This window comes from Oncorhynchus clarkii, chromosome 17 (assembly GCF_045791955.1).
Source record: "Oncorhynchus clarkii lewisi isolate Uvic-CL-2024 chromosome 17, UVic_Ocla_1.0, whole genome shotgun sequence".
Classification (NCBI taxonomy): domain Eukaryota; kingdom Metazoa; phylum Chordata; class Actinopteri; order Salmoniformes; family Salmonidae; genus Oncorhynchus; species Oncorhynchus clarkii.
In genome coordinates this window covers 126,371-148,436 of record NC_092163.1, presented here as the reverse complement: position 1 = coordinate 148,436, position 22,066 = coordinate 126,371, and the positions used below count along the sequence as shown (strand labels likewise).

Below are 22,066 nucleotides of genomic sequence, written 5' to 3'. Positions count from 1 at the left end.
ACCGGTTGGTTTAGTTCACTACATTCATGTTGATAAAGAACACAATACCGGTCGGTTTAGTTCACTACATTCATGTTGATAAAGAACACAATACCGGTCGGTTTAGTTCACTACATTCATGTTGATGAAGAACACAATACCGGTCGGTTTAGTTCACTACATTCATGTTGATGAAGAACACAATACCGGTCGGTTTAGTTCACTACGAGATGTTCAAACCATTCATGTTGATAAAGAACACAATACCGGTCGGTTTAGTTCACTACGAGATGTTCAAACCATTCATGTTGATAAAGAACACAATACCGGTCGGTTTAGTTCACTACGAGATGTTCAAACCATTCATGTTGATAAAGAACACAATACCGGTCGGTTTAGTTCACTACGAGATGTTCAAACCATTCATGTTGATAAAGAACACAATACCGGTCGGTTTAGTTCACTACGAGATGTTCAAACCATTCATGTTGATGAAGAACACAATACCGGTCGGTTTAGTTCACTACATTCATGTTGATAAAGAACACAATACCGGTCGGTTTAGTTCACTACATTCATGTTGATAAAGAACACAATACCGGTCGGTTTAGTTCACTACATTCATGTTGATAAAGAACACAATACCGGTCGGTTTAGTACACTACATTCATGTTGATAAAGAACACAATACCGGTCGGTTTAGTTCACTACATTCATGTTGATAAAGAACACAATACCGGTCGGTTTAGTACACTACATTCATGTTGATAAAGAACACAATACTGGTCGGTTTAGTTCACTACGAGATGTTCAAACCATTCATGTTGATAAAGAACACAATACCGGTCGGTTTAGTTCACTACGAGATGTTCAAACCATTCATGTTGATAAAGAACACAATACCGGTCGGTTTAGTTCACTACGAGATGTTCAAACCATTCATGTTGATAAAGAACACAATACCGGTCGGTTTAGTTCACCACAAGATGTTCAAAACATGTGTATTTATTTATTTTCATTTTATTATTCCAAAAACCCAAAGTATAAAAGTTTTCCCTCAAAGGTCTGTATCTGTGTAGAAAACAGAGAGCAGTCTGGGATTAATCCATAAAGTATCACCTCATTCATAATTAAAGGAATATAGATTGTCAATGTGCTTTTACATTGGTACTGTATGAAACCACAACCGTATCAGTAACAAAAAAGGCTTCAACTTCAAAATATCCCCCCTATTCCCTTCATAGTGCAGACCCCTACTATCCCCTTAGTGCACTACATAGAGAATAGGGCTTCAGATTTGACCCCTACTATCCCCTTAGTGCACTACATAGAGAATAGAGAATCAGATTTGACCCCTACTATCCCCTTAGTGCACTACATAGAGAATAGGGCTTCAGATTTGACCCCTACTATCCCCTTAGTGCACTACATAGAGAATAGGGCTTCAGATTTGACCCCTACTATCCCCTTAGTGCACTACATAGAGAATAGGGCTTCAGATTTGACCCCTACTATCCCCTTAGTGCACTACATAGAGAATAGGGCTTCAGATTTGACCCCTACTATCCCCTTAGTGCACTACATAGAGAATAGAGAATCAGATTTGACCCCTACTATCCCCTTAGTGCACTACATAGAGAATAGGGCTTCAGATGTGACCCCTACTATCCCCTTAGTGCACTACATAGATAATAGAGAATCAGATTTGACCCCTACTATCCCCTTAGTGCACTACATAGAGAATAGGGCTTCAGATTTGACCCCTACTATCCCCTTAGTGCACTACATAGAGAATAGAGAATCAGATTTGACCCCTACTATCCCCTTAGTGCACTACATAGAGAATAGGGCTTCAGATTTGACCCCTACTATCCCCTTAGTGCACTACATTGAGAATAGAGCTTCAGATTTGACCCCTACTATCCCCTTAGTGCACTACATAGAGAATAGGGCTTCAGATTTGACCCCTACTATCCCCTTAGTGCACTACATAGAGAATAGGGCTTCAGATTTGACCCCTACTATCCCCTTAGTGCACTACATAGAGAATAGGGCTTCAGATTTGACCCCTACTATCCCCTTAGTGCACTACATAGAGAATAGGGCTTCAGATTTGACCCCTACTATCCCCTTAGTGCACTACATAGAGAATAGGGCTTCAGATTTGACCCCTACTATCCCCTTAGTGCACTACATAGAGAATAGGGCTTCAGATTTGACCCCTACTATCCCCTTAGTGCACTACATAGAGAATAGGGCTTCAGATTTGACCCCTACTATCCCCTTAGTGCACTACATAGAGAATAGGGCTTCAGATTTGACCCCTACTATCCCCTTAGTGCACTACATAGAGAATAGGGCTTCAGATTTGACCCCTACTATCCCCTTAGTGCACTACATAGAGAATAGGGCTTCAGATTTGACCCCTACTATCCCCTTAGTGCACTACATAGAGAATAGGGCTTCAGATTTGACCCCTACTATCCCCTTAGTGCACTACATAGAGAATAGGGCTTCAGATTTGACCCCTACTATCCCCTTAGTGCACTACATAGAGAATAGGGCTTCAGATTTGACCCCTACTATCCCCTTAGTGCACTACATAGAGAATAGGGCTTCAGATTTGACCCCTACTATCCCCTTAGTGCACTACATAGAGAATAGGGCTTCAGATTTGACCCCTACTATCCCCTTAGTGCACTACATAGAGAATAGGGCTTCAGATTTAACCCCTACTATCCCCTTAGTGCACTACATAGAGAATAGGGCTTCAGATTTGACCCCTACTATCCCCTTAGTGCACTACATAGAGAATAGGGCTTCAGATTTGACCCCTACTATCCCCTTAGTGCACTACATAGAGAATAGGGCTTCAGATTTGACCCCTACTATCCCCTTAGTGCACTACATAGAGAATAGAGAATCAGATTTGACCCCTACTTTCCCCTTAGTGCACTACATAGATAATAGGGCTTCAGATTTGACCCCTACTATCCCCTTAGTGCACTACATAGAGAATAGAGAATCAGATTTGACCCCTACTATCCCCTTAGTGCACTACATAGAGAATAGGGCTTCAGATTTGACCCCTACTATCCCCTTAGTGCATTACATAGAGAATAGTGCTTCAGATTTGACCCCTACTATCCCCTTAGTGCACTACATAGAGAATAGGGCTTCAGATTTGACCCCTACTATCCCCTTAGTGCACTACATAGAGAATAGGGCTTCAGATTTGACCCCTACTTTCCCCTTAGTGCACTACATAGATAATAGGGCTTCAGATTTGACCCCTACTATCCCCTTAGTGCACTACATAGAGAATAGAGAATCAGATTTGACCCCTACTATCCCCTTAGTGCACTACATAGAGAATAGAGAATCAGATTTGACCCCTACTATCCCCTTAGTGCACTACATAGAGAATAGGGCTTCAGATTTGACCCCTACTATCCCCTTAGTGCACTACATAGAGAATAGGGCTTCAGATTTGACCCCTACTATCCCCTTAGTGCACTACATAGAGAATAGGGCTTCAGATTTGACCCCTACTATCCCCTTAGTGCACTACATAGAGAATAGCGCTTCAGATTTGACCCCTACTATCCCCTTAGTGCACTACATAGAGAATAGGGCTTCAGATTTGACCCCTACTATCCCCTTAGTGCACTACATAGAGAATAGGGCTTCAGATTTGACCCCTACTATCCCCTTAGTGCACTACATAGAGAATAGAGAATCAGATTTGACCCCTACTATCCCCTTAGTGCACTACATAGAGAATAGGGCTTCAGATTTGACCCCTACTATCCCCTTAGTGCACTACATAGAGAATAGGGCTTCAGATTTGACCCCTACTTTCCCCTTAGTGCACTACATAGAGAATAGAGAATCAGATTTGACCCCTACTATCCCCTTAGTGCACTACATAGAGAATAGGGCTTCAGATTTGACCCCTACTATCCCCTTAGTGCACTACATAGAGAATAGAGAATCAGATTTGACCCCTACTATCCCCTTAGTGCACTACATAGAGAATAGAGAATCAGATTTGACCCCTACTATCCCCTTAGTGCACTACATAGAGAATAGAGAATCAGATTTGACCCCTACTATCCCCTTAGTGCACTACATAGAGAATAGGGCTTCAGATTTGACCCCTACTTTCCCCTTAGCGCACTACATAGAGAATAGAGAATCAGATTTGACCCCTACTATCCCCTTAGTGCACTACATAGAGAATAGAGAATCAGATTTGACCCCTACTATCCCCTTAGTGCACTACATAGAGAATAGGGCTTCAGATTTGACCCCTACTATCCCCTTAGTGCACTACATAGAGAATAGGGCTTCAGATTTGACCCCTACTTTCCCCTTAGTGCACTACATAGAGAATAGAGAATCAGATTTGACCCCTACTATCCCCTTAGTGCACTACATAGAGAATAGGGCTTCAGATTTGACCCCTACTATCCCCTTAGTGCACTACATAGAGAATAGAGAATCAGATTTGACCCCTACTATCCCCTTAGTGCACTACATAGAGAATAGAGAATCAGATTTGACCCCTACTATCCCCTTAGTGCACTACATAGAGAATAGATAATCAGATTTGACCCCTACTATCCCCTTAGTGCACTACATAGAGAATAGGGCTTCAGATTTGACCCCTACTTTCCCCTTAGTGCACTACATAGAGAATAGAGAATCAGATTTGACCCCTACTATCCCCTTAGTGCACAACATAGAGAATAGGGCTTCAGATTTGACCCCTACTATCCCCTTAGTGCACTACATAGAGAATAGGGCTTCAGATTTGACCCCTACTATCCCCTTAGTGCACTACATAGAGAATAGGGCTTCAGATTTGACCCCTACTATCCCCTTAGTGCACTACATAGAGAATAGGGCTTCAGATTTGACCCCTACTTTCCCCTTAGTGCACTACATAGAGAATAGAGAATCAGATTTGACCCCTACTATCCCCTTAGTGCACTACATAGAGAATAGAGAATCAGATTTGACCCCTACTTTCCCCTTAGTGCACTACATAGAGAATAGGGCTTCAGATTTGACCCCTACTATCCCCTTAGTGCACTACATAGAGAATAGGGCTTCAGATTTGACCCCTACTATCCCCTTAGTGCACTACATAGAGAATAGAGAATCAGATTTGACCCCTACTATCCCCTTAGTGCACTACATAGAGAATAGAGAATCAGATTTGACCCCTACTATCCCCTTAGTGCACTACATAGAGAATAGAGAATCAGATTTGACCCCTACTATCCCCTTAGTGCACTACATAGAGAATAGGGCTTCAGATTTGACCCCTACTATCCCCTTAGTGCACTACATAGAGAATAGGGCTTCAGATTTGACCCCTACTATCCCCTTAGTGCACTACATAGAGAATAGGGCTTCAGATTTAACCCCTACGATCCCCTTAGTGCACTACATAGAGAATAGAGAATCAGATTTGACCCCTACTATCCCCTTAGTGCACTACATAGAGAATAGAGAATCAGATTTGACCCCTACTAATCCCCTTAGTGCACTACATAGAGAATAGGGCTTCAGATGTGACCCCTACTATCCCCTTAGTGCACTACATAGATAATAGAGAATCAGATTTGACCCCTACTATCCCCTTAGTGCACTACATGGAGAATAGGGCTTCAGATTTGACCCCTACTATCCCCTTAGTGCACTACATAGAGAATAGGGCTTCAGATTTGACCCCTACTATCCCCTTAGTGCACTACATAGAGAATAGGGCTTCAGATTTGACCCCTACTATCCCCTTAGTGCACTACATAGAGAATAGGGCTTCAGATTTGACCCCTACTATCCCCTTAGTGCACTACATAGAGAATAGGGCTTCAGATTTGACCCCTACTATCCCCTTAGTGCACTACATAGAGAATAGGGCTTCAGATTTGACCCCTACTATCCCCTTAGTGCACTACATAGAGAATAGGGCTTCAGATTTGACCCCTACTATCCGCTTAGTGCACTACATAGAGAATAGGGCTTCAGATTTGACCCCTACTTTCCCCTTAGTGCACTACATCGAGAATAGGGCTTCAGATTTGACCCCTACTATCCCCTTAGTGCACTACATAGAGAATAGGGCTTCAGATTTGACCCCTACTATCCCCTTAGTGCACTACATAGAGAATAGGGCTTCAGATTTGACCCCTACTATCCCCTTAGTGCACAACATAGAGAATAGGGCTTCAGATTTGACCCCTACTATCCCCTTAGTGCACTACATAGAGAATAGGGCTTCAGATTTGACCCCTACTATCCCCTTAGTGCACTACATAGAGAATAGAGAATCAGATTTGACCCCTACTTTCCCCTTAGTGCACTACATAGAGAATAGGGCTTCAGATTTGACCCCTACTATCCCCTTAGTGCACTACATAGAGAATAGGGCTTCAGATGTGACCCCTACTATCCCCTTAGTGCACTACATAGAGAATAGGGCTTCAGATTTGACCCCTCCATATATCAGGAACGAAAACATTCCACAGTCAGTTTGTGGATCTCCAATGGCATCAACAGTCTTCAGAGCAGTGTATAAAACTATCCTATCAGAGCAGTGTATAAAACTACCCTATCGGAGCAGTGTATTTAAACTACCCTATCAGAGCAGTGTATTAAACTATCCTATCAGACTATCCTATCAGAGCAGTGTATTAAACTAACCTATCAGACTATCCTATCAGAGCAGTGTATTAAACTAACCTATCAGACTATCCTATCAGAGCAGTGTATCAGACTATCCTATCAGAGCAGTGTATTAAACTATCCTATCAGAGCAGGTGAAAGTTAAAATCAGTTCATCTTGTAAGTTACGAGTAAAACCTTTACAGCATTTAAAAAGCTTTTGTCTTGGAGTGTACCAGTCCGTCTCTGAATATTCATGAGGTAGTCATTCATGAGGCAGTCATTCCGGCTCTACTACAGGAAGTGAATTTACACTTTGAAATTGGAGTCATTTAGCAGACGCTCTTATCCAGAGCAACTTACAGAAGCCAGTGTGGTTAGGTGCCTTGCTCAAGGGCACATTGGCAGATTTTCACTTGTCGGCTGGGGGATTTGAACCAGCGACCTTTCCTGTGTGTGTGTGTTATTTAACAGTGGGGGGCAGGTAGTAGGGTTGGAAAAGTCTCTCGTGTGAACAGCTGCTGAGCGCGGTGTGTGTGTGTAGCAGTAACCGCGGGAACCGGGAGGTGAAGTAACTAACGAAGCCTTCAGGCACCTCCCCTAACGTCTCCTGGACCTCCGCTGGCAACTCGTGGTAGTGGTGCTTCTACAGACACGGAGAGAGAGAGAGAGAGAGAGAGAGAGAGAGAGAGAGAGAGAGAGAGAGAGAGAGAGAGAGAGAGAGAGAGAGAGACAATATATAACAGTATATAGGTTTTGTTTACTCAGTGTATACTATACTATACTATATATAACAGTATATATGTTTTGTATACTCAGTGTATACTATATATGACAGTATATATGTTTTGTATACTCAGCGTATACTATACTATACTATATATAACAGTATATACAGTGCCTTGCGAAAGTATTCGGCCCCCTTGAACTTTGCAACCTTTTGCCACATTTCAGGCTTCAAACATAAAGAAATAAAACTGTATTTTTTTGTGAAGAATCAACAACAAGTGGGACACAATCATGAAGTGGAACGACATTTATTGGATATTTCAAACTTTTTTAACAAATCAAAAACTGAAAAATTGGGCGTGCAAAATTATTCAGCCCCTTTACTTTCAGTGCAGCAAACTCTCTCCAGAAGTTTAGTGAGGATCTCTGAATGATCCAATGTTGACCTAAATGACTAATGATGATAAATACAATCCACCTGTGTGTAATCAAGTCTCCATATAAATGCACCTGTGATAGTCTCAGAGGTCCGTTAAAAGCGCAGAGAGCATCATGAAGAACAAGGAACACAGCAGGCAGGTCCGAGATACTGTTGTGAAGAAGTTTAAAGCCAGATTTGGATACAAAAAGATTTCCCAAGCTTTAAACATCCCAAGGAGCACTGTGCAAGCGATAATATTGAAATGGAAGGAGTATCAGACCACTGCAAATCTACCAAGACCTGGCCGTCCCTCTAAACTTTCAGCTCATACAAGGAGAAGACTGATCAGAGATGCAGCCAAGAGGCCCATGATCACTCTGGATGAACTGCAGAGATCTACAGCTGAGGTGGGAGACTCTGTCCATAGGACAACAAACAGTCGTATATTGCACAAATCTGGCCTTTATGGAAGTGGCAAGAAGAAAGCCATTTCTTAAAGATATCCATAAAAAGTGTTGTTTAAAGTTTGCCACAAGCCACCTGGGAGACACACCAAACATGTGGAAGAAGGTGCTCTGGTCAGATGAAACCAAAATTGAACTTTTTGGCAACAATGCAAAACGTTATGTTTGGCGTAAAAGCAACACAGCTGAACACACCATCCCCACTGTCAAACATGGTGGTGGCAGCATCATGGTTTGGGCCTGCTTTTCTTCAGCAGGGACAGGGAAGATGGTTAAAATTGATGGGAAGATGGATGGAGCCAAATACAGGACCATTCTGGAAGAAAACCTGATGGAGTCTGCAAAAGACCTGAGACTGGGACGGAGATTTGTCTTCCAACAAGACAATGATCCAAAACATAAAGCAAAATCTACAATGGAATGGTTCAAAAATAAACATATCCAGGTGTTAGAATGGCCAAGTCAAAGTCCAGACCTGAATCCAATCGAGAATCTGTGGAAAGAACTGAAAACTGCTGTTCACAAATGCTCTCCATCCAACCTCACTGAGCTCGAGCTGTTTTGCAAGGAGGAATGGGAAAAAAATTCAGTCTCTCGATGTGCAAAACTGATAGAGACATACCCCAAGCGACTTACAGCTGTAATCGCAGCAAAAGGTGGCGCTACAAAGTATTAACTTAAGGGGGCTGAATAATTTTGCACGCCCATTTTTTCAGTTTTTTATTTGTTAAAAAAGTTTGAAATATCCAATAAATGTCGTTCCACTTCATGATTGTGTCCCACTTGTTGTTGATTCTTCACAAAAAAATACAGTTTTCTATCTTTATGTTTGAAGCCTGAAATGTGGCAAAAGGTCGCAAAGTTCAAGGGGGCCGAATACTTTCGCAAGGCACTGTATATTTTTATACTCAGTGTATACTATACTATATATAACACTATATCTTATACCTTATTTCTCATGTCTCGGAGCATATATATATATATATATATAACAGATATACCTTATTTCTCATGGCTCGGAGCAGGTCTCTGACTGAGTTCCCTTTATACGTCCTGAACTTCCTCAGGTCTGGAGAGAAAACACAGAGAGATGAGTGTTACCTGTCTGGTGTGTTACCTGTCTGGTGTGTTACCTGTCTGGTGTGTTCCCTGTCTGGTGTGTTACCTGTCTGGTGTGTTACCTGTCTGGTGTGTTCCCTGTCTGGTGTGTTACCTGTCTGGTGTGTTACCTGTCTGGTGTGTTCCCTGTCTGGTGTGTTACCTGTCTGGTGTGTTACCTGTCTGGTCTGTCTGGTGTGTTACCTGTCTGGTGTGTTACCTGTCCGGTGTGTTACCTGTCAGGTGTGTTACCTGTCTGGTGTGTTACCTGTCTGGTGTGTTACCTGTCAGGTGTGTTACCTGTCAGGTGTGTTACCTGTCTGGTGTGTTACCTGTCAATGTGTTACCTGTCTGGTCTGTCTGGTGTGTTACCTGTCTGGTGTGTTACCTGTCTGGTGAGTTACCTGTCTGGTGTGTTACCTGTCTGGTGTGTTACCTGTCTGGTCTGTCTTGTGTTACCTGTCTGGTGTGTTACCTGTCTGGTCTGTCTGGTGTGTTACCTGTCTGGTGTGTTACCTGTCCGGTGTGTTACCTGTCTGGTCTGTCTGGTGTGTTACCTGTCTGGTGTGTTACCTGTCTGGTGTGTTACCTGTCTGGCGTGTTACCTGTCTGGTGTGTTACCTGTCTGGTGTGTTACCTGTCTGGTGTGTTTTACCTCTCTGGTGTGTTACCTGTCTGGTGTGTTACCTGTCAGGTGTATTACCTGTCTGGTCTGTCTTGTGTTACCTGTCTGGTGTGTTACCTGTCTGGTCTGTCTGGTGTGTTACCTGTCTGGTGTGTTACCTGTCTGGTGTGTTCCCTGTCTGGTGTGTTACCTGTCTGGTGTGTTACCTGTCTGGTCTGTCTGGTGTGTTACCTGTCTGGTGTGTTACCTGTCCGGTGTGTTACCTGTCAGGTGTGTTACCTGTCTGGTGTGTTACCTGTCTGGTGTGTTACCTGTCAGGTGTGTTACCTGTCTGGTGTGTTACCTGTCAATGTGTTACCTGTCTGGTCTGTCTGGTGTGTTACCTGTCTGGTGTGTTACCTGTCTGGTGTGTTACCTGTCTGGTGTGTTACCTGTCTGGTGTGTTACCTGTCTGGTCTGTCTTGTGTTACCTGTCTGGTGTGTTACCTGTCTGGTCTGTCTGGTGTGTTACCTGTCTGGTGTGTTACCTGTCCGGTGTGTTACCTGTCTGGTCTGTCTGGTGTGTTACCTGTCTGGTGTGTTACCTGTCTGGTGTGTTACCTGTCTGGTGTGTTACCTGTCTGGTGTGTTACCTGTCTGGTGTGTTACCTGTCTGGTGTGTTTTACCTCTCTGGTGTGTTACCTGTCTGGTGTGTTACCTGTCTGGTGTGTTACCTGTCTGGTGTGTTACCTGTCAGGTGTATTACCTGTCTGGTCTGTCTTGTGTTACCTGTCTGGTGTGTTACCTGTCTGGTCTGTCTGGTGTGTTACCTGTCTGGTGTGTTACCTGTCTGGTGTGTTACCTGTCTGGTGTGTTACCTGTCTGGTGTGTTACCTGTCTGGTCTGTCTGGTGTGTTACCTGTCTGGTGTGTTACCTGTCTGGTGTGTTACCTGTCTGGTCTGTCTGGTGTGTTACCTATCTGGTGTGTTACCTATCTGGTGTGTTACCTATCAGGTGTGTTACCTGTCTGGTGTGTTACCTGTCTGGTGTGTTACCTGTCTGGTGTGTTCCCTGTCTGGTGTGTTACCTGTCTGGTGTGTTACCTGTCTGGTGTGTTACCTGTCTGGTGTTGTCCCTGTCTGGTGTGTTACCTGTCTGGTGTGTTACCTGTCTGGTGTGTTACCTGTCTGGTGTGTTACCTGTCTGGTGTGTTCCCTGTCTGGTGTGTTACCTGTCTGGTGTGTTACCTGTCTGGTGTGTTCCCTGTCTGGTGTGTTACCTGTCTGGTGTGTTACCTGTCTGGTGTGTTACCTGTCTGGTGTGTTCCCTGTCTGGTGTGTTACCTGTCTGGTGTGTTACCTGTCTGGTCTGTCTGGTGTGTTACCTGTCTGGTGTGTTACCTGTCCGGTGTGTTACCTGTCAGGTGTGTTACCTGTCTGGTGTGTTACCTGTCTGGTGTGTTACCTGTCAGGTGTGTTACCTGTCTGGTGTGTTACCTGTCAATGTGTTACCTGTCTGGTCTGTCTGGTGTGTTACCTGTCTGGTGTGTTACCTGTCTGGTGTGTTACCTGTCTGGTGTGTTACCTGTCTGGTGTGTTACCTGTCTGGTGTGTTACCTGTCTGGTCTGTCTGGTGTGTTACCTGTCTGGTGTGTTACCTGTCTGGTGTGTTCCCTGTCTGGTGTGTTACCTGTCTGGTGTGTTACCTGTCTGGTCTGTCTGGTGTGTTACCTGTCTGGTGTGTTACCTGTCCGGTGTGTTACCTGTCAGGTGTGTTACCTGTCTGGTGTGTTACCTGTCTGGTGTGTTACCTGTCAGGTGTGTTACCTGTCAATGTGTTACCTGTCTGGTCTGTCTGGTGTGTTACCTGTCTGGTGTGTTACCTGTCTGGTGTGTTACCTGTCTGGTGTGTTACCTGTCTGGTCTGTCTTGTGTTACCTGTCTGGTGTGTTACCTGTCTGGTCTGTCTGGTGTGTTACCTGTCTGGTGTGTTACCTGTCCGGTGTGTTACCTGTCTGGTCTGTCTGGTGTGTTACCTGTCTGGTGTGTTACCTGTCTGGTGTGTTACCTGTCTGGTGTGTTACCTGTCTGGTGTGTTACCTGTCTGGTGTGTTTTACCTCTCTGGTGTGTTACCTGTCTGGTGTGTTACCTATCTGGTGTTTTACCTGTCTGGTGTGTTACCTATCAGGTGTGTTACCTGTCTGGTGTGTTACCTGTCTGGTCTGCCTGGTGTGTCACCTGTCTGGTGTGTTACCTGTCTGGTGTGTTACCTGTCTGGTGTGTTACCTGTCTGGTGTGTTCCCTGTCTGGTGTGTTACCTGTCTGGTGTGTTACCTGTCTGGTGTGTTCCCTGTCTGGTGTGTTACCTGTCTGGTGTGTTACCTGTCTGGTGTGTTACCTGTCTGGTGTGTTACCTGTCTGGTGTGTTCCCTGTCTGGTGTGTTACCTGTCTGGTGTGTTACCTGTCTGGTGTGTTACCTGTCTGGTGTGTTCCCTGTCTGGTGTGTTACCTGTCTGGTGTGTTACCTGTCTGGTGTGTTACCTGTCTGGTGTGTTCCCTGTCTGGTGTGTTACCTGTCTGGTGTGTTACCTGTCTGGTCTGTCTGGTGTGTTACCTGTCTGGTGTGTTACCTGTCCGGTGTGTTACCTGTCAGGTGTGTTACCTGTCTGGTGTGTTACCTGTCTGGTGTGTTACCTGTCAGGTGTGTTACCTGTCTGGTGTGTTACCTGTCAATGTGTTACCTGTCTGGTCTGTCTGGTGTGTTACCTGTCTGGTGTGTTACCTGTCTGGTGTGTTACCTGTCTGGTGTGTTACCTGTCTGGTGTGTTACCTGTCTGGTGTGTTACCTGTCTGGTCTGTCTTGTGTTACCTGTCTGGTGTGTTACCTGTCTGGTCTGTCTGGTGTGTTACCTGTCTGGTGTGTTACCTGTCTGGTGTGTTCCCTGTCTGGTGTGTTACCTGTCTGGTGTGTTACCTGTCTGGTCTGTCTGGTGTGTTACCTGTCTGGTGTGTTACCTGTCCGGTGTGTTACCTGTCAGGTGTGTTACCTGTCTGGTGTGTTACATGTCTGGTGTGTTACCTGTCAGGTGTGTTACCTGTCTGGTGTGTTACCTGTCAATGTGTTACCTGTCTGGTCTGTCTGGTGTGTTACCTGTCTGGTGTGTTACCTGTCTGGTGTGTTACCTGTCTGGTGTGTTACCTGTCTGGTGTGTTACCTGTCTGGTGTGTTACCTGTCTGGTCTGTCTTGTGTTACCTGTCTGGTGTGTTACCTGTCTGGTCTGTCTGGTGTGTTACCTGTCTGGTGTGTTACCTGTCCGGTGTGTTACCTGTCTGGTCTGTCTGGTGTGTTACCTGTGTGTTACCTGTCTGGTGTGTTACCTGTCTGGTGTGTTACCTGTCTGGTGTGTTACCTGTCTGGTGTGTTACCTGTCTGGTGTGTTTTACCTCTCTGGTGTGTTACCTGTCTGGTGTGTTACCTGTCTGGTGTGTTACCTGTCAGGTGTATTACCTGTCTGGTCTGTCTTGTGTTACCTGTCTGGTGTGTTACCTGTCTGGTCTGTCTGGTGTGTTACCTGTCTGGTGTGTTACCTGTCTGGTGTGTTACCTGTCTGGTGTGTTACCTGTCTGGTCTGTCTGGTGTGTTACCTGTCTGGTGTGTTACCTGTCTGGTGTGTTACCTGTCTGGTCTGTCTGGTGTGTTACCTATCTGGTGTGTTACCTGTCTGGTGTGTTACCTATCAGGTGTGTTACCTGTCTGGTGTGTTACCTGTCTGGTCTGCCTGGTGTGTCACCTGTCTGGTGTGTTACCTGTCTGGTGTGTTACCTGTCTGGTGTGTTACCTGTCTGGTGTGTTACCTGTCTGGTCTGTCTTGTGTTACCTGTCTGGTGTGTTACCTGTCTGGTCTGTCTGGTGTGTTACCTGTCTGGTGTGTTACCTGTCCGGTGTGTTACCTGTCTGGTCTGTCTGGTGTGTTACCTGTCTGGTGTGTTACCTGTCTGGTGTGTTACCTGTCTGGTGTGTTACCTGTCTGGTGTGTTACCTGTCTGGTGTGTTTTACCTCTCTGGTGTGTTACCTGTCTGGTGTGTTACCTATCTGGTGTTTTACCTGTCTGGTGTGTTACCTATCAGGTGTGTTACCTGTCTGGTGTGTTACCTGTCTGGTCTGCCTGGTGTGTCACCTGTCTGGTGTGTTACCTGTCTGGTGTGTTACCTGTCTGGTGTGTTACCTGTCTGGTGTGTTCCCTGTCTGGTGTGTTACCTGTCTGGTGTGTTACCTGTCTGGTGTGTTCCCTGTCTGGTGTGTTACCTGTCTGGTGTGTTACCTGTCTGGTGTGTTACCTGTCTGGTGTGTTACCTGTCTGGTGTGTTCCCTGTCTGGTGTGTTACCTGTCTGGTGTGTTACCTGTCTGGTGTGTTACCTGTCTGGTGTGTTCCCTGTCTGGTGTGTTACCTGTCTGGTGTGTTACCTGTCTGGTGTGTTACCTGTCTGGTGTGTTCCCTGTCTGGTGTGTTACCTGTCTGGTGTGTTACCTGTCTGGTCTGTCTGGTGTGTTACCTGTCTGGTGTGTTACCTGTCCGGTGTGTTACCTGTCAGGTGTGTTACCTGTCTGGTGTGTTACCTGTCTGGTGTGTTACCTGTCAGGTGTGTTACCTGTCTGGTGTGTTACCTGTCAATGTGTTACCTGTCTGGTCTGTCTGGTGTGTTACCTGTCTGGTGTGTTACCTGTCTGGTGTGTTACCTGTCTGGTGTGTTACCTGTCTGGTGTGTTACCTGTCTGGTGTGTTACCTGTCTGGTCTGTCTTGTGTTACCTGTCTGGTGTGTTACCTGTCTGGTCTGTCTGGTGTGTTGTCTGTCTGGTGTGTTACCTGTCTGGTGTGTTACCTGTCTGGTGTGTTCCCTGTCTGGTGTGTTACCTGTCTGGTGTGTTACCTGTCTGGTCTGTCTGGTGTGTTACCTGTCTGGTGTGTTACCTGTCTGGTGTGTTACCTGTCCGGTGTGTTACCTGTCAGGTGTGTTACCTGTCTGGTGTGTTACATGTCTGGTGTGTTACCTGTCAGGTGTGTTACCTGTCTGGTGTGTTACCTGTCAATGTGTTACCTGTCTGGTCTGTCTGGTGTGTTACCTGTCTGGTGTGTTACCTGTCTGGTGTGTTACCTGTCTGGTGTGTTACCTGTCTGGTGTGTTACCTGTGTGGTGTGTTACCTGTCTGGTCTGTCTTGTGTTACCTGTCTGGTGTGTTACCTGTCTGGTCTGTCTGGTGTGTTACCTGTCTGGTGTGTTACCTGTCCGGTGTGTTACCTGTCTGGTCTGTCTGGTGTGTTACCTGTCTGGTGTGTTACCTGTCTGGTGTGTTACCTGTCTGGTGTGTTACCTGTCTGGTGTGTTACCTGTCTGGTGTTTTACCTCTCTGGTGTGTTACCTGTCTGGTGTGTTACCTGTCTGGTGTGTTACCTGTCAGGTGTATTACCTGTCTGGTCTGTCTTGTGTTACCTGTCTGGTGTGTTACCTGTCTGGTCTGTCTGGTGTGTTACCTGTCTGGTGTGTTACCTGTCTGGTGTGTTACCTGTCTGGTGTGTTACCTGTCTGGTCTGTCTGGTGTGTTACCTGTCTGGTGTGTTACCTGTCTGGTGTGTTACCTGTCTGGTCTGTCTGGTGTGTTACCTATCTGGTGTGTTACCTGTCTGGTGTGTTACCTATCAGGTGTGTTACCTGTCTGGTGTGTTACCTGTCTGGTCTGCCTGGTGTGTCACCTGTCTGGTGTGTTACCTGTCTGGTGTGGTACCTGTCTGGTGTGTTACCTGTCTGGTGTGTTACCTGTCTGGTGTGTTACCTGTCTGGTGTTTTACCTGTTTGGTGTTACCTGTCTGGTATGTGTTACCTGTCTGGTGTGTTACCTGTCTGGTGTGTTTTACCTGTCTGGTGTGTGTTACCTGTCAGGTGTGTTACCTGTCTGGTGTGTTACCTGTCTGGTGTGTTACCTGTCAGGTGTGTTACCTGTCTGGTGTGTTACCTGTCAATGTGTTACCTGTCTGGTATGTCTGGTGTGTTACCTGTCTGGTGTGTTACCTGTCTGGTGTGTTACCTGTCTGGTGTGTTACCTGTCTGGTGTGTTACCTGTCTGGTCTGTCTTGTGTTACCTGTCTGGTGTGTTACCTGTCTGGTCTGTCTGGTGTGTTACCTGTCTGGTGTGTTACCTGTCCGGTGTGTTACCTGTCTGGTCTGTCTGGTGTGTTACCTGTCTGGTGTGTTACCTGTCTGGTGTGTTACCTGTCTGGTGTGTTCCCTGTCTGGTGTGTTACCTGTCTGGTGTGTTACCTGTCAGGTGTATTACCTGTCTGGTCTGTCTTGTGTTACCTGTCTGGTGTGTTACCTGTCTGGTCTGTCTGGTGTGTTACCTGTCTGGTGTGTTACCTGTCTGGTGTGTTACCTGTCTGGTGTGTTACCTGTCTGGTGTGTTACCTGTCTGGTCTGTCTGGTGTGTTACCTGTCTGGTGTGTTACCTGTCTGGTGTGTTACCTGTCTGGTCTGTCTGGTGTGTTACCTGTCTGGTGTGTTACCTGTCTGGTGTGTTACCTATCAGGTGTGTTACCTGTCTGGTGTGTTACCTGTCTGGTCTGCCTGGTGTGTCACCTGTCTGGTGTGTTACCTGTCTGGTGTGGTACCTGTCTGGTGTGTTACCTATCTGGTGTGTTACCTGTCTGGTGTGTTACCTGTCTGGTGTTTTACCTGTCTGGTGTTACCTGTCTGGTATGTGTTACCTGTCTGGTGTGTTACCTGTCTGGTGTGTTTTACCTGTCTGGTGTGTGTTACCTGTCTGGTGTGTGTTACCTGTCTGGTGTGTGTTACCTGTCTGGTGTGTTACCTGTCTGGTGTGTTACCTGTCTGGTGTGTTACCTGTCTGGTGTGTTACCTGTCTGGTGTGTTACCTGTCTGGTGTGTTTTCCCTGTCTGGTGTGTTACCTGTCTGGTGTGTTACCTGTCTGGTCTGCCTGGTGTGTCACCTGTCTGGTGTGTTACCTGTCTGGTGTGGTACCTGTCTGGTGTGTTACCTATCTGGTGTGTTACCTGTCTGGTGTGTTACCTGTCTGGTGTGTTACCTGTCTGGTGTTTTACCTGTCTGGTGTTATCTGTCTGGTATGTGTTACCTGTCTGGTGTGTTACCTGTCTGGTGTGTTTTACCTGTCTGGTGTGTGTTACCTGTCTGGTGTGTGTTACCTGTCTGGTGTGTGTTACCTGTCTGGTGTGTTACCTGTCTGGTGTGTTACCTGTCTGGTGTGTTACCTGTCTGGTGTGTTACCTGTCTGGTGTGTTACCTGTCTGGTGTGTTCCCTGTCTGGTGTGTTACCTGTCTGGTGTGTTACCTGTCTGGTCTGTCTGGTGTGTTACCTGTCTGGTGTTACCTGTCTGGTGTGTTACCTGTCTGGTGTGTTACCTGTCTGGTCTGTCTGGTGTGTTACCTGTCTGGTGTTACCTGTCTGGTGTGTTACCTGTCTGGTGTGTTACCTGTCTGGTGTTACCTGTCTGGTGTGTTACCTGTCTGGTGTGTTTCCCTGTCTGGTGTGTTACCTGTCTGGTGTGTTACCTGTCTGGTGTGTTACCTGTCTGGTGTGTTACCTGTCTGGTGTGTTACCTGTCTGGTGTCACCTGTCTGGTGTGTTAAAACACAGAGAGATGAGTGTTACCTGTCTGGTGTGTTACCTGTCTGGTGTGTTACCTGTCTGGTGTCACCTGTCTGGTGTGTTAAAACACAGAGAGATGAGTGTTACCTGTCTGGTGTGTTACCTGTCTGGTGTGTTACCTGTCTGGTGTGTTACCTGTCTGGTGTGTTACCTGTCTGGTCTGTCTGGTGTGTTACCTGTCTGGTGTGTTACCTGTCTGGTGTGTTACCTGTCTGGTGTTACCTGTCTGGTGTGTTACCTGTCTGGTGTGTTACCTGTCTGGTCTGTCTGGTGTGTTACCTGTCTGGTGTGTTACCTGTCTGGTCTGTCTGGTGTGTTACCTGTCTGGTGTGTTACCTGTCTGGTGTGTTACCTGTCTGGTGTGTTACCTGTCTGGTGTGTTACCTGTCTGGTCTGTCTGGTGTGTTCCCTGTCTGGTGTGTTACCTGTCTGGTGTGTTCCCTGTCTGGTGTTACCTGTCTGGTGTGTTACCTGTCTGCAGAGGAACAGAGATGTGCATTCTCCAGTTGGTTCGTACTACAGCTCTGCCAGCCGTCTCCAGCCTCACCACCATGGTGCTGTCTGTAGGTTCCTTCTCTATACGGTCACTCACATCCTAACAAATCACATTTCAAATCAAATGTATTTCGTACATCAGCTGAAATCTCAAAGTGCTGTACAGAAACCCAGCCTAAAACCCCAAACAATGCAGGTGTAGAAGCACAGTGGCTAGGAAAAACTACTAACTAAACCTACAGTCAAATATCAACATACTAGGCTGATCAAACAGATACTGATACTAGGCTTGTCAAACAGACAAGGACATGAAGAGAAGACCCTCTAAGATCCTCTATTCTCTATCTAGATTCTCAACTGTTAGTTCTAGAAGACTCTCTAAGATCCTCTATTCTCTATCTAGATTCTCAACGGTTAGTTCTAGAAGACTCTAAGATTCTCTATTCTCTATCTAGATTCTCAACGGTTAGTTCGAGAAGACTCTCTAAGATTCTATATTCTCTATCTAGATTCTCAACGGTTAGTTCTAGAAGACTCTCTAAGATTCTCTATCTAGATTCTCAACGGTTAGTTCTAGAAGACTCTCTAAGATTCTCTATTCTCTATCTAGATTCTCAACGGTTAGTTCTAGAAGACTCTCTAAGATTCTCTATCTAGATTCTCAACGGTTAGTTCTAGAAGACTCTCTAAGATTCTCTATCTAGATTCTCAACGGTTAGTTCTAGAAGACTCTCTAATATTCTCTATCTAGATTCTCAACGGTTATTTCTAGAAGATTCTCTATTCTCTATCTAGATTCTCAACGGCTAGTTCTAGAAGACTATCTAGATTCTCAACGGTTAGTTCGAGAAGACTCTCTAAGATTCTATATTCTCTATCTAGATTCTCAACGGTTAGTTCGAGAAGACTCTCTAAGATTCTCTATCTAGATTCTCAGCGGTTAGTTCTAGAAGACTTTCTTCCTCTATTGTGTGTAGCAGATTCTACGAGATGAAAAGTTGAAAATACTTTGGTAGAGGGGTAGAGAGGTAGAGGGGTAGGGAGGTAGAGGGGTAGAGGTGTAGGGAGGTGTAGAGGGGTAGGGAGGTAGAGGGGTAGAGGGGTAGGGAGGCAGGGGGGTAGGGAGGCAGAGGGGTAGAGAGGCAGAGGGGTAGAGAGGTAGGGAGGTAGAGGGGTAGGGGGGTAGAGGGGTAGGGAGGTAGAGGGGTAGGGAGGCAGAGAGGTAGGGAGGTAGAGGGGTAGCGGGGTAGGGAGGTAGGGGGGTAGGGGGGTAGAGGTAGCGGGGTAGAGGTAGAGGGGTAGATGGGTAGAGGGGTACCTGGAAGAACTGAAGTTGCTTATCAGGGCTCCAGAAGAACGGGTGTTTAAGAATAGAGGAAGTGGAGGGGCGGGACTCTGGATCGCTGTTGATCATTCGCTCAATCAGGTGCCGCGCTATGACGTCATCTGACGGACACACAACACAGCCAATTAGAGCACAGCTCTCAATCAGAATCACATAATCTCAAGAGTCTCTAAACGACAGACGACACACACACCCACCATGCACGTCTTCCAGGAAGTGTGTGAGGAAGTACTCCCCGGTCAGGATGTTAGCTTGGCGTCGTAGCGTGTCACCAAACGGGTGCTGCCCCCTACTGACCACGTAGTAGAACACACAGCCTGCCGAGAACACATCCACCGCCTGGTCACAACGGGTCTAGAGAGAGAGACAATATTATTATAGTTAGAACACTGTAGAACACAGGAAGTAGTATTATAGTAGTAGTAGAACACACTAGAGAGAGGGAGGAGTAGTATTATAGTAGTAGTAGAACACACTAGAGAGGAGTAGTATTATAGTAGTAGTAGAACACACTAGAGAGAGGAGTAGTATTATAGTAGTAGTAGAACACACTAGAGAGAGGAGTAGTAATATAGTAGTAGTAGAACACACTAGAGAGAGGAGTAGTATTATAGTAGTAGTAGAACACACTAGAGAGAGGAGTAGTATTATAGTAGTAGTATAACACACTAGGGAGGAGTAGTATTATAGTAGTAGTAGAACACACTAGAGAGAGGAGTAGTATTATAGTAGTAGTAGAACACACTAGAGAGAGGAGTAGTATTATAGTAGTAGTAGAACACACTAGAGAGGAGTAGTATTATAGTAGTAGTAGAACCCACTAGAGAGGAGTAGTATTATAGTAGTAGTAGAACACACTAGAGAGAGGAGTAGTATTATAGTAGTAGTAGAACACACTAGAGAGAGGAGTAGTATTATAGTAGTAGTAGAACACACTAGAGAGAGGAGTAGTATTATAGTAGTAGTAGAACACACTAGAGAGAGAGAGGAGTAGTATTATAGTAGTAGTAGAACACACTAGAGAGAGGAGTAGTATTATAGTAGTAGTAGAACACACTAGAGAGAGGAGTAGTATTATAGTAGTAGTAGAACACACTAGAGAGGAGTAGTATTATAGTAGTAGTAGAACACACTAGAGAGAGGAGTAGTATTATAGTAGTAGTAGAACACACTAGAGAGGAGTAGTATTATAGTAGTAGTAGAACACACTAGAGAGAGGAGTAGTATTATAGTAGTAGTAGAGCACACTAGAGAGAGGAGTAGTATTATAGTAGTAGTAGAACACACTAGAGAGAGGAGTAGTATTATAGTAGTAGTAGAACACACTAGAGAGGAGTAGTATCATAGTAGTAGTAGAACACACTAGAGAGAGGAGTAGTATTATAGTAGTAGTAGAACACACTAGAGAGAGGAGTAGTATCATAGTAGTAGTAGAACACACTAGAGAGAGGAGTAGTATTATAGTAGTAGTAGAACACACTAGAGAGGAGTAGTATTATAGTAGTAGTAGAACACACTAGAGAGGAGTAGTATTATAGTAGTAGTAGAACACACTAGAGAGGAGTAGTATTATAGTAGTAGTAGAACACACTAGAGAGGAGTAGTATTATAGTAGTAGTAGAACACACTAGAGAGAGGAGTAGTATTATAGTAGTAGTAGAACACACTAGAGAGAGGAGTAGTATTATAGTAGTAGTAGAACACACTAGAGAGAGGACTAGTATTATAGTAGTAGTAGAACACACTAGAGAGAGGAGTAGTATTATAGTAGTAGTAGAACACACTAGGGAGGAGTAGTATTATAGTAGTAGTAGAACACACTAGAGAGGAGTAGTATTATAGTAGTAGTAGAACACACTAGAGAGAGGAGTAGTATTATAGTAGTAGTAGAACACACTAGAGAGAGGAGTAGTATTATAGTAGTAGTAGAACACACTAGAGAGGACTAGTATTATAGTAGTAGTAGAACACACTAGAGAGAGGACTAGTATTATAGTAGTAGTAGAACACACTAGAGAGAGGAGTAGTATTATAGTAGTAGTAGAACACACTAGGGAGGAGTAGTATTATAGTAGTAGTAGTAGAACACACTAGAGAGGAGTAGTATTATAGTAGTAGTAGAACACACTAGAGAGAGGAGTAGTATTATAGTAGTAGTAGAACACACTAGAGAGAGGAGTAGTATTATAGTAGTAGTAGAACACACTAGAGAGGAGTAGTATTATAGTAGTAGTAGAACACACTAGAGAGAGGACTAGTATTATAGTAGTAGTAGAACACACTAGAGAGAGGAGTAGTATTATAGTAGTAGTAGAACACACTAGAGAGAGGAGTAGTAGTAGAACACACTAGAGAGAGGAGTAGTATTATAGTAGTAGTAGAACACACTAGAGAGAAGAGTAGTATTATAGTAGTAGTAGAACACACTAGAGAGAGGACTAGTATTATAGTAGTAGTAGAACACACTAGAGAGAGGAGTAGTATTATAGTAGTAGTAGAACACACTAGAGAGAGGAGTAGTATTATAGTAGTAGTAGAACACACTAGAGAGGAGTAGTATTATAGTAGTA

General features: G+C 45.0%; 1 protein-coding gene across 2 annotated transcripts in view; it reads right to left on the bottom strand.

The window, feature by feature from the left end:
- Positions 1 to 6,526: 6,526 nt before the first annotated feature.
- Positions 6,527 to 22,066, bottom strand: part of LOC139369532 (serine/threonine-protein kinase/endoribonuclease IRE1-like) — a 62,610-nt gene continuing 47,070 nt past the window's right edge. Inside the window, exons 19-23 of one of the 2 annotated variants that reach the window (XM_071108775.1) lie at positions 19,694 to 19,850; positions 19,470 to 19,597; positions 18,128 to 18,251; positions 9,270 to 9,337; positions 6,527 to 7,300 (exon numbers count right to left, since the gene is read on the bottom strand). In XM_071108775.1, coding sequence (XP_070964876.1) covers positions 7,118 to 7,300; positions 9,270 to 9,337; positions 18,128 to 18,251; positions 19,470 to 19,597; positions 19,694 to 19,850 — 660 coding nt within the window. In that variant the 3' untranslated portion in view covers positions 6,527 to 7,117. Of the gene's footprint in view, positions 7,301 to 9,269; positions 9,338 to 18,127; positions 18,252 to 19,469; positions 19,598 to 19,634; positions 19,851 to 22,066 lie in introns of those variants that run through there. The other variant, XM_071108774.1, reaches the window with a different exon arrangement.